The 12,534-nt window shown below is 38.4% G+C and overlaps 1 protein-coding gene and 1 pseudogene across 5 annotated transcripts in view; one reads left to right on the top strand and one right to left on the bottom strand.

Moving 5' to 3' along the window:
* Positions 1-12,534, bottom strand: part of POLH (DNA polymerase eta) — a 59,958-nt gene that overhangs the window by 9,070 nt on the left and 38,354 nt on the right. For all 5 annotated transcript variants that reach the window (XM_077161884.1, XM_077161883.1, XM_077161885.1 and 2 more), the window contains 2 exons: positions 3,621-3,724; positions 2,279-2,398 (listed from right to left, as the gene is read on the bottom strand). In XM_077161884.1, coding sequence (XP_077017999.1) covers positions 2,279-2,398; positions 3,621-3,724 — 224 coding nt within the window. The remainder of the gene's footprint in view (positions 1-2,278; positions 2,399-3,620; positions 3,725-12,534) is intronic.
* Positions 8,416-9,875, top strand: LOC143682243 (mRNA-decapping enzyme 1A pseudogene; annotated as a pseudogene).

Genomic DNA, 12,534 nt, shown 5'->3' with positions numbered 1-12,534 from the left:
TAAAAGTACTGGCAAAGTCCCTTAAGGGATGGGAGAAAAAATATGGAACTATTAAACTTTAACACTGGGGAAATCCCCGATACTGTCTCAAACATGAGGGACTCCCAAGTTAATAGGCAAAACCCTGGATCTTGCAGCTTGCTCTTTTGGAACTTACATAGCAGAGAAGCTGGGCCTACCAATAATATGCCCAAGAGTTTCCAGAGGACCTCTTTTGTGACTCAGATGTGGCTTCTTTCTCTAAGCACAATTCTGCAAGTAAAATCATTACCCTCCCCATATTTGGGACATGACATCCAGGGGTAAAAGTCTCCTTGGCAACGTGAAATAGGATTCCCAGGGATGAGCCTAGCCCTGGTACCATGTGATAGACAACGCTTTCCTGACCAAAAGTGGGAAAAGAACTGTAAAAATAAGGTATCAGTGGCTGAGAGAGCCCAAATAGAATCAAGAGGCCACTGTTATGCAAGCATCAGCTAAATACTGCTATTTATCATGGTTTGCCAAAACCTAACTAAGAGCATTCCTGCCATCCCTAAAGAACATATAAGGCTTTATCTGAGATTCTACAAAGGTTCCATGCATTATGATTACTTTCCAGAAACCTACAACCTCCATATGGGTTCCTAGACCAGATAAGTCCTGAAACCCAGAGGAACCGGCCTCTCTAGAACATCATTTAGTTCCATCTCCCTATCCCATGTTATCGACAGCTCTTTCCAACGTGAAAATGTTAAAATGGGAATAGCCCAAATACCCCTAAAGAATGGAGAAAGATCAAAGGAGGAAGTGGAGTTATAACAGAGTAGACAGGATTTAACAAATGAGAATGATTCTGAATCACTTATATTGATATTTCTTTTATAGTCTCCAGTATCTTGGAGCAGCTAGAAGAAAAGACCTAAAATTGTGGAACTGTAATCCATGCCAAACTCTGAAATTTGTTCTATAACTAATTGTTGTGGTGTGCTTTGAAATTTATTGTTTTGTATACATGTTATTTTTCAGAATTAAAAAAAAAAAAAAAGATGGTTCAATGAAACTACCAGAAAGAACGAATATTAACCTAAAGAAAGGCCTAAGTGGTGAGAAAGTGGAGAAATAGGAACACTCATACATTGTTGAAGGGACTGTAAAATGATGGAGACACCGTGGAAAACAGTTGGGTGGTTCTTCAGAAAGTAACAAAGAATTACCACCTGATCTAGCAATCCCACTTCTAGTCATATACCCAGAAGAACTGAAAGCATGGACTTAAACAGATATTGGTAGACCAGTGTTTATAGCAGCATTATTCACAACAGCCAAAAGGTGGAAGTAACCCAAATTACCCATCAGCCAAGGAGCAGATAAGCAAAATGTGGTACATACATACAAGGAATATTATTCAGGCATAAAAAGGAATGAAGTTCTGATGCATGCTACAACATGAATGAACCGTGAAGATGTCATATTGAGTGAAATAAATCAGACACAAAAGGACAGATATTCTATGATTCTACTTACATGAAATAACTAGAATATTCAATTTCATAGAGATAGAAGGTAGAGTACTGGTTATAAGAGGCAGGGGGAGGAGGATGAGGAGTTAATTCATAATGGGTGCAGGTTTTTGGGGTGATGGGAAAATTCTGGTAATGCATGGTGGTGATGGTAGCACAACACTGTGAATGTGATTAATCCCATTGAATTGTATGTTTGGGAGTGGCTGAGATGGGAAATTTTATGTTGTACATGTTTCCACAATTTAAAAAGAGAGAGACTAAAGAGACAATGATAGAATAATGTAATATATGATTCTGGACTGGCTTTAATAAAGGAGGAAAAAATGCCCAAAGGGACATTATTGGGACAATTGTAAAAAAAAAAAAAAAAGGAATATGGACTGTAAGCTTTATATCACTTCTAAATATTTTGAACTTGATAACTATACTTAAGGTAGTTGCATAATATCCTTTTCCTTAGGAAATATACATGGAAGTATTAGCTATACAAAGAACCTGATGTATGCAACCTATTCTCAAATATTTAGAAGGCAGACAGAATGATATAACAAAAGTGGCAAAATGTTAGAAAATGGTAAATCTGGTATCTTGGTGGAGGGTACACTGGAGTTCTCTCTATAGGTTTTGTATTATTTGTATGCAACTGTCTTGTAAGTTTGAAATTATTTCAAAATTTAAAAATATATATAGGCCTCGAGTTTATTAAACACTTCTGTCTATAATTGAACTTAGTATCTCCATAATGGCTATGATTGAAAACATGAATCACTTACCCATTCTTCTCCCCAAAATGACTCTGAAGCTGGGATTCAGTGTACTGAGTCAGTTCACCCATGTATTCTACCCCCAGGGTTTCAATGACGGAGGCCCCTAGCTTTCCTCCTAGACTACGTCTAATTTAAAAAGGAGACAAAAAGCATATAGGTCACATCATAAACATCTTGTTAGCACACATAAGACATATGGCTTCTGTAAGTAGCTTGCCAAAAAGGTTCAGGGAAAATGAGAGCACAGTACTGGTCCTGAAGATGTTTAATTTCCCAGAAAGATACTAAGTGATTCTGGGAGTTAAATGATACTCTGGGACTTAGGACCTCAAAACATTAACAATTGCATAAACAAAAATTTAAAGTCACTGATTAGCTATCAAGTCAACTGTATTTAAAACTTTCAATTGTACAGGATCCGCTGTCCTATTTGGGGATTAAAATTAAAACCTTGAAACAAACCTCTCCTTGAACTATACTTGAGCTCTTCTATACTTAAGAATATGGTCAAGATTCCTCAGCCTGGCCTTCAAGGCCCTCTATAATCTGTTCTTTATCTTTTCAGTCCTATTGCTTATCTTCCTTATTATGGCCCAGTTAAACTGGTCTATGTCTCAGTTCACTGGACACACCTTGTAATTTTTCCTTTGTGCTCAAAAAAGTCTCCAAATCAGTATTGCTTTCCAATTTTCATCTGACTCTCCAAATTCTGCCAACTTGAAAACAAAATCCTATGCCTTTTTTTTCATAATTCCTTCTCAGATTACTCTTCTTCCTTTATGAACTTTGTAAACTGCTTCCAGAATTTATTCAGCAATTACTCATATGCAGTCTTGTGATGGCTCCTTCACTGCTGACTTGAAGGGCTGTCTTGACCCTTCAACAATTTATAAGCCCTTGTCAAGAACATACTATTAGTAAGCTCAACCTAACTATTCATTTGATTTGGTTTCTTCCCTCAGGCCTAGTTTAGAAGCAATTCAGTAGCCCCGAACATTCTGATCTGATATTAGAGGGAAGAACTAAAATTTCTAATCAGTATATTTATTACACAGCAGAACACTTAGCTAAAAATCAGTTGTTAATATTTTTACATCCAGGATTAAGTATCCACATCTTCCATAATTCCTATTGCCACTGATAATTCAGAATTGAAGGTTCATTAATATAAAAAATACACGTGTTTTTCAAAACTTGCAGAGTTATTTTCTTCCTATTTACCCAGTATCTATTTTGTCTGGCTCTAATCTCACCTAAGAAACAGAAGAAACTACAACCAGGAGTTGCACCTATGAGAGTACCTTCACATAGGTAAGAGTGAAAATTAAGGTGCTCCCTGAATACTTACATTTTGCCAATAGGCATTTGGCTGAAGAGCTGTGGAACTGACCCCTGTGAAACCAGTGTCTGGCGGTTTGGCTTGTTTAGTCCACAGGCCAATTTTGCCAGGACCTGAAGTATAGAAAGTGGAAAACCTTATTACTGTCAACCCATCCGAACAGAGGGATGAGGACTATTAAAAGACATACATACATATACATAGGCATACACAGTGGCAGAGCTGAAGGGCAGTAACTAATGGTTTTCATATGAAAAACAAAAACAAAACCAGAAAACTTGAGACATCTCAAAACCTTGTTGTCCCATAACATCTGCAGAAAAAATATGACCTGTTTCATAATGTCCCATTTTCTCATTAAACTCATTGTTTTTCCCACATTTCTTCCATTCATGGTTTTCCTTTAATGCTTTTCCTCCCCATCTTTTTCTTGGGGCCCTTCTACTTCAAGAGGTTTAAAAAGCAGAAAAGCTGCAGAAAGAAGATACATTTCTCAGTGTGCTCACATTTAAATGGTGAAACAAACTTTTTTATCCTATCTTATTTATTTACATTTCTTGATGAATGCTTAGTCCGTTTTGAGTCCTGAATTTAATATAGATTATCATAATTTAGTATCTGTGATAGAAATTGGTCTTAACATCATTCTCCAATAGTTAAAACTTTCTCATACTATAAAAAAGATTTCAAAATGAAGAAAAATCCTTGAAAACTCTTTTCAAAGAGTAAGATGGGTGGTGCAACAATGATGTAGTGGCAGAATTCTCACTTGCCATGGCAGAGACCCGGGTTCAATTCCCAGAGCCTGCCCATGCCAAAAAAAAAAAAAAGAGTAAGGTATTTCAGAGGCTCATTTCACAAATTAAAATTAAAATTGATAGACAAAGTATAAAATCATTCTTAAAATTCACTAGAGATATTTATTCCGGAGTAGTAATTATTATTTCTGGATTTCAAGAGGTTGTTTTATGTGTATATATATATATATATAAAACCTGATAGTTAGAGATAAGAATGAAGCCGATCAGGTTGGGTTAAAGTAATTCAGAACACAGGGGTAAGGAAGACAATGTCTATAATTTAGAACCACACATACTTTTTGAGACCAAAGGAAGAAAGGTTTATTTTGTCCAGAACTTAAATTTTCTGTAGCACATAATCTAACACAACCTATCGGTATACCTCATTTGAACAATTAAAACACAAGAAGCCCAAAATAAGAAAGAGGGCCTTTAATCCTGTATAGTCTAAGGTAATGCCTAGATACCTCCTAGAGTATATTAAGCAGATAATCAAAAAGTATTGGCAAAGTCCCTTGAGGGATGGGAGAAAAAATATGGAACTATTAAACTTTACCATCAGGGAATCCCGATATTGTATCAAACTTTAGGGACATCCAAATCAGTAGGCCATGCTCTTGGTCTTGAGGATTATTCTTGTGAAGCTTATGTAGGTGGTGGAGAAGCTTAGCCTACCTATAGATATGCCTAAGAGTTACTTCTGGAGGACCTCTTTTGTTGCTTACATGTGGCCTCAGTCTCTCTAAGCCCAACTCTGCAAGTGAAATCATTGCCCTCCCCCCTACGTGGGACATGACATCCAGGGGGGAAAGGCTCCCTGGCGATGTGGGAGAGGACTCCCAGGGATGAATCCAAACCTGGATCCGTGGGATCAACAATTCCATGCTAACCAAAAGGGGGAAAAGAAGTGTAACTAATAAAGTATCAGTGGCAGAGAGAGTTCAAATAGAACTCTCTGGCGGTCACTCTTAAGCAAGCTTCGGTTAGACACTGCTACCTATCATAACCTGCCAACCCCCAACCAGGACTATTCCAGTCAATCCTAAAGAACACCTAGGGCAATATATAAGATTCCACAACGGTTCCATGCATTAGCGTAACTTTCCAGAAACCTACAACTTCCAGATGGGTCCTTGGACCAGGTAAGTCCTGAAACCTAGAGGGCCCAGCCTCTCCAGAACATCAGATAGTTCCATCTCCTTACCCTATATTAGTGACAGCCCCTTCCAACATGAAAAAGTTAGAATGGCCATAGCCCAAATACCCCTAAATAGAGCGGATAGAAAGATCAAAGGTGATGGTGGAGTTATACAGAGAAAATAGGATTTAACAAATGAATATGATTGCTGAATCATTAAATTGATATCTCTTTAGTCTCCAGTAATTTAGAGCAGCTAGAAGTAAAAAGCTAAGGAATTGTAATCCATGTCAAACTCTTAAATATGTTCTACAACTAATTGTGGTGCTATGCTTTGATATTTATTGCTTTTTTTTGTATATAAATGTTATTTTTCACAAAAAAGAGAAAAAAAACATTAGAGATATTCTCTAGGGACGGCTATATTGGGACTTTTGTTTCTACTCTCCGAAACCAGCTAGAAGGAAAAAAAAAAAACCCCCAAAATCTCTGTTTAGCAACTCTCCTCTTAGTAAGGAGAATGGGGAGATGGCCACAACCAAGGATAATCAACACTGCCCAAATACTGAGCCTGGTCAGAAAGGGATGAAGGTCCCAGTCCTTCATACCACTTTACTCATAGTTAATTAGAAAGCTGATTATTCTGCACCTGGATTGCTGAGAATTGTCTTAATTCCCAATATCAAAATAGTGGTCCAGTTAATTAAATTTTACCGTCCCATTTCTCTTAGTGCTCCCATGAGAAAAAGGGACATAAACAAAAGTGTAAAATATCCAGGTAACTCCACATAAGAAAACACCATGAAACTAACCTCACACCTGGAGGAACTAGACAAAGAAGAGCAAGCTAAACCCAAAGTGAGCAATAAGAAAGAAATAATGAGGAATAGAGATAAATGAAATAAAAAGTAGAAAAACAATAGAAGTAACAAAACAGGAAGTTGGTTCTTTGAAAAGATTAATAAAATATACAAACCTCTAGCTAGAATGACAAAGAATAACAGAGAGGGCACAAATAACAAAAATCAGAAATGAAAGTGGCGAGTTATCACTGACCTTATAGAAATAAAAAAGGGTTGTAAGAGGATACTGTGAACAATTGTATGCCAACAAATAAAATAACCTAGATGAAATGACAAATTCCTAGAAATACACAAATTATCTAAATTTACTCAAAAAGAAATAGAAGATCTCAACAGAACAATAACAAGTAAAGAGGTTGAACTGGTGTGTTAGTTAGATTCAGTTGTCAACTTGGCCAGGTGAGCATACCTAGTTTTGTTGCTGCAGACATAAGCCAATGGTACGCGAACCTCATCTGTTGCTAATTACATCTGCAGTCGGCTAGGAGGCGTGTCTGTTGCAATGAGTGACATTTGACTTAATTGGCTGGTGCTTAAATGAGAGAACGCAATGTAGCACAGCCTAAGCAGCTCAGCATTCCTCATCTCAGCACTTGCAGCTCAGCCCAGGCCTTTGGAGATGCAGAAAGAAGTCACCCCAGGGAAAGTTGTTGGAACCCAGGGGCCTGGAGAGAAGACCAGCAGAGACCATCCTGTGCCTTCCACATAAAAAAGTACCTCAGTGGAAAGTTAGCTGCCTTTCCTCTGAAGAATTAACAAAATAAATCCCCTTTTATTAAAAGCCAATCCGTCTCTGGTGTGTTGCATTCCGGCAGCTAGCAAACTAGAACTGGTAATCAAAAACCTCCCCACAAAGGAAAGTCCAGGACCAGATAGCTTCACTGCTTCACTTGTGAATTTTACCAAACATTCAAAGAAGAATTAATACTAATCAGTCTTAAACTCTTCTTTAAAAAAAAAAAAAAAAACCAAAAACAATATTACAAGAAAAGAAAATTACAGACCAACATCTCTTATTAATATAGATGCAAAGATCCGCAACAAAATACTAGTATCAAATCCAACAGAATATTAAAAGGCTTATACACCACAATCAAGCGGGATTTATCCCAGGAATACAGGGGTGGTTCAGTGTAAGAAAATCAATTAATGTAATACAACACATTAATAGAATGAAGGGAGGAAAAAACACATGATCATCTCAATTGATGAAGAAAAGGCACCTGATAAAACCCAGCATCATTTCTTGATAAAAAAGTCAGAAAAATAAGGATAGATGGTTAAATCCTCACATGATTAAGGGTATATATGAAAAAACCACAGATAATAATATAATCAACAGTGAAAGACTGAAAGCCTTCCCCCTAAGCTCAGGAACAAAACAAGGATGTCCACTTTCACCATTGCTATTCACCATTGTACTGGAAGTTCTAGCAAGAGCAATCAGTCAAGAAAAATAAATAAAAGGCATACAAATTGGAAAGGAAGAAGTAAAACTATCTCTGTTTGCAGATGACATGATGCTACATATAGAAAATCCTAAAGAATCTACAAGAAAGCAATGAAGCTAATAAATGAATTCAGCAAAGTGGTGGGGTATAAGATCAACACACTAAAATCAGTGTTTATATATATATATTATATATATAGCAGCAACAAACAATTTGAAAAGGAAATCAAGAAAACAATTCTGTTTATAATAGTAACTAAAGGAATAAAATGAAATACCTAGGAAAAAATTTAACCAAGAATGTAAAGGACTTATACATGGAAAACTATAAATCCCTGCAGAAAGAAATTGGGTAAAACATAAACAAATGAAAAAATATCATGGATTGGATGACTTATTATCATTAAGATGTCAATACTTCCCAAAGCAATTTACAGCTCTAACACAACCCAATCAAAATTCCAACAGCCTTATTTTCAGAAATGGAAAAGGCAGTCAACAAATTCATATGGAAGGACAAGGGATCCCAAACAGCCAAAAGGATCTTGAAAAGATGAACAAAGGTGAAGGACTCCTTCCCAATTTCAAATATATTACAGAAGGGGTTGGTTCCAGGATTTAAGATACAGCCACTGAGTTGAGTTGGGCAAGAGATGGACCTGGTGGTCCTGAAGCAACATGACCCCTACATTACCAGCACCACAGACCTCATGGACCAAGTTGCTCTGTACACCTTCTGTCCCAAGACCGACCAGTGGGAAAAGACTGATATAGAAGGGACCTTATTTGTTTATCAAAGGTCAGGTTCATTTTACCATAGTTATACCATTGTGAATCAACTGAATATGCACAATCTAACTGAACTAGTGAATAAAGATTTAAAATTTCAGCTCCATTAACCACTTCTTCTCTGTAGAAATACAAGTCTGTGAATATATAGTATCTGGTTTTATGACAAGAATGACTGTTACCACATAGCCAAACTCACAGCCAATGTGGTAGAAAAAGTGACACAGCAATACCAGCAGGCTGCTTGGGATAAGCAGAGTCTCAGCTAGGCCAATGGCTGCAGTGACCACAGGCCCTTCGACATCCTGGAGATGCTAAGCAGAGCCAAAGGATGCATATGCAAGGAATCAGATGAGTTGATTCAAATATCTCCAGCCCTGGGTTATAGCAAAGTACTCAGCTTTCCAATGTGTGAAGCACTGAGACTTTAGAAGAGATTCTCTAGGTCACAAGGTAAGTCTGTCCCATCTGGACACAAACATCTGGCAGTGGAAGTATTATTTGGAAACTCTTTGTCAAAGGAATAGCCAACAATTAAAGGCCTTGATTCAGAAAGAAGTAGAGAAGCTACTGGGAGATGTCTCCCAGAAAGAACCCAGCCCATTCCTATCTTTTTACTCTGAGCAGTCAGGAGGGACCCTTCGGCCAGAAAACCTGGGTGTTTGATCTGCTGGCCACCACTCAGTCCAACCTGAAGTCACCACCCTGGGGTTAATCACTCCTGCCACCATCACACAGTCTCATGAAAAGCATGCCCCAAGTTCCACAATCTTATTGAACCCTGTTCTCAGTCTGACTCTGACAGCAGAAGCTCCTACTTAACACAGATTTCCCCCTAGATTACCTCAAAAACAACACTATGATGCAGGCAGTGAAGACCACATCTAGACAGAGGTCTCCATTCCTGAATCAACCAACTCCTGACCTAAGCCACACTGTGCCAGCCACAGCCCTTGCAGGACCTCCTTGAATGTGACAAGTACTGATCATCTCCAAAACCTCAGCATGACTAAATACAGACACAGTCATTCAGGAAAAATTCAATGGCACCCAACTTTCCTCCAGCAGCTGGCCATCTGGCCACACCTGAGAGCCTCATGAGCGTCCCTCTAAATAACAGCAGCAGCAGCAAGAGCAATGGCCTCAGCCTCTCTGAGCAACATGGCACTCATTCCCTGTGCTGGTTTGAAAGGAAGTATGCCCCCTAGAAAAGCCATGTTTTAATCAAAATATCATTTTGTAAAGGTAGAATAATCCCTATGCAATACTGTATGTTTGAAACTATAATCAGATCATCTCCCTGGAAATGTGATTTAGTCAAGAGTGGTTGTTAAACTGGATTAGGGGACGACATATCTCCACCCATTTGGGTGGATCTTGATTGGTTTATTGGAGTCCTATAAAAGAGGAAATATTTTGGAGAAAGAGATTCAGAAAGAGCAGAGAATGCTGCAGCACCACGAAGCAGGGTCTACCAGCCAGAGACCTTTGGAGATGAAGAAGGAAAACACTTCCCAGGGAGCTTCATGAAACACGAAGCCAGGAAAGAAAGCTAGCAGATGTCATCTTGTCCACCATGTGCACTTCCAGCCAAGAGAAAAGCCCTGACTGTGTTCACCATGTGCCTTCTCACTTGAGAGAGAAGCCCTGAACTTCATCGGCCTTCTTGAACCAAGGTATCTTTCCCTGGATGCCTTAGATTGGACATTTCTATAGACTTGTTTTAATTGTGACATTTTCTCGGCCTTAGAACTGTAAACCAGCAACTCATTAAATTCTCCGTTTTAAAAGCCATTCCGTTTCTGGTATATCGCATTCCAGCAGCTAGCAAACTAGAACATTCCCCTTCAGTCTATTCAGCAAAACAAGGACTCTGAAGTGTTGGCCCAGTCTAAGGTGTTATCCAGTGCCATCCCAGTTGCAGGCTCTCCATTGGTTACTACAACCACCACAATAGTATCTTGTCCTGTTGTCCCCAAATATTTTCCAGCAGACAGCTTCAAGGTCCACAGACTTTGAAAGGAAAGCAAATTCCCTCTCTCCTTTAACTGCGGAGACATCAGAATATCAGAGAAAGGCTTGAACTATCCTCAGCAAGTCTCATTCCAGGCTACATTAATAAATCCGATAAAGAATGATTCCAGCTTCATCAGTACGCTTCATGAAGTCTACTTGCAGGTTCTGACTAAGAACAAAGACAAGCCCAACCTACAACTGGAGCAAAACAAAGCTGAAGGCAGTAGGTTGACCTCAGAAACAAATAGATCTCTGTGCTGGTCTGAAAGGATTATATAACCTAGAAAAGCCATGTTTTAATTTTTTTTTTATTTTTAATTATTTTTAAATTAAAAAAATATTACAAGAAAGAAATACAAACATTCTTAACATAATGAATTCTTAACATAAATTCATTAAATGGAATTTAATGAGTTCCATTCTACATATATAATCAGTAATTCACAATATCATCACATAGTTGCATATTCATCATCATGATCATTTCTTAGAACATTTGCATCAATTCAGAAAAAGAAATAAAGACAACAGAAAAATAAAAGGAAAAAAAAGTATATATACCATACCCCTTACCCCTCCCTTTCGTTGATCACTAGCATTTCAAACTAAATTTATTTTAACATTTGTTCCCCCTATTATTTATTTTTATTCCATATGTTCTACTCATCTGTTGACAAGGTAGATAAAAGGAGCATCACACACAAGGTTTTCACAATCACACAGTGTTCTAGTTTGCTAGCTGCCGGAATGCAATATACCAGAAATGGAATGGCTTTTTAAAAGGGGAATTTAATAAGTTGCTAGTTTACAGTTCTAAGGCCGAGAAAATGTCCCAATTAAAACAAGTCTATAGAAATGTCCAATCATCCAGGGAAAGATACCTTGGTTCAAGAAGGCCGATGAAGTTCAGGGTTTCTCTCTCATCTGCAAAGGCATATGGCGAACACAGTCACAGTTTCTCTCTCGGCTGGAAGGGCACATGGCAAGCAAGGCATCACTTGCTACTTTCTCTCCTGGCTTCCTGTTTCATGAAGCTCCCCGGGAGGCATTTTTCTTCTTTATCTCCAAGGGTCGCTGGCTTGTGGACACTGCTTTGTAGTGCTGCAGCATTCTCTGCTCTCTCTGAATCTCTATCTCCAAAGTATTTCCTCTTTTATAGGACTCCAATAAACCAATGAAGACCCACCCAAATGGGTTGAGACATGTCATCCCCTAATCCAGTTTAACAACCATTCTTGACTAAATCACATCATCCAGGGAGATGATCTCATTACAGTTTCAAGCATACAGTATTGAATAGAGATTATTCTACCTTTATGAAATGGGATTTATATTAAAACTTGGCTTTTCTTAGGGGGCATGCTTCCTTTCAAACCAGCACACACAGTCACACTGAGAAAGCTATATCATTATACAATCATCATCAAGAAACATGGCTACTGGAACACAGCTCTACATTTTCAGGCAGTTCCCTCCAGCCTCTCCATTACCTTGTTATCCAAGATATATTCTTAATGTGTAAGAATAACCTCCAGGATAACCTCTAGACTCGGTTTGGAATCTCTCAGCCACTGACACTTAGTCTCATTTCACTCTTCCCCCTTTTGGTCCAGAAGGTTTTCTCAATCCCTTGATGCTGGGTCTCAGCTCATTCTAGGGTTTTTCTCAATCCCTTGATGCTGAGTCTCAGTTCATTCTAGGATTTCTGTCCCACGTTGCCAGGAAGATCCATACCCCTGGGAGTTATGTCCCGTGTAGATAGGGGGAGGGTGGTGAGATTGCTTGTTATGTTGGCTGGAGAGAGAGGCCACGTCTGAGCAACAAGAGGTTCTCTAGGGGGTGACTCTTCGGCTTAATTTTAGGTAGG

The sequence above is a fragment of the Tamandua tetradactyla genome, chromosome 5, assembly GCF_023851605.1.
Source record: "Tamandua tetradactyla isolate mTamTet1 chromosome 5, mTamTet1.pri, whole genome shotgun sequence".
In the NCBI taxonomy this organism is placed as follows: domain Eukaryota; kingdom Metazoa; phylum Chordata; class Mammalia; order Pilosa; family Myrmecophagidae; genus Tamandua; species Tamandua tetradactyla.
Note: the sequence above shows the minus strand (reverse complement) of the source record. Positions and strands in the feature narration are given on the sequence as shown.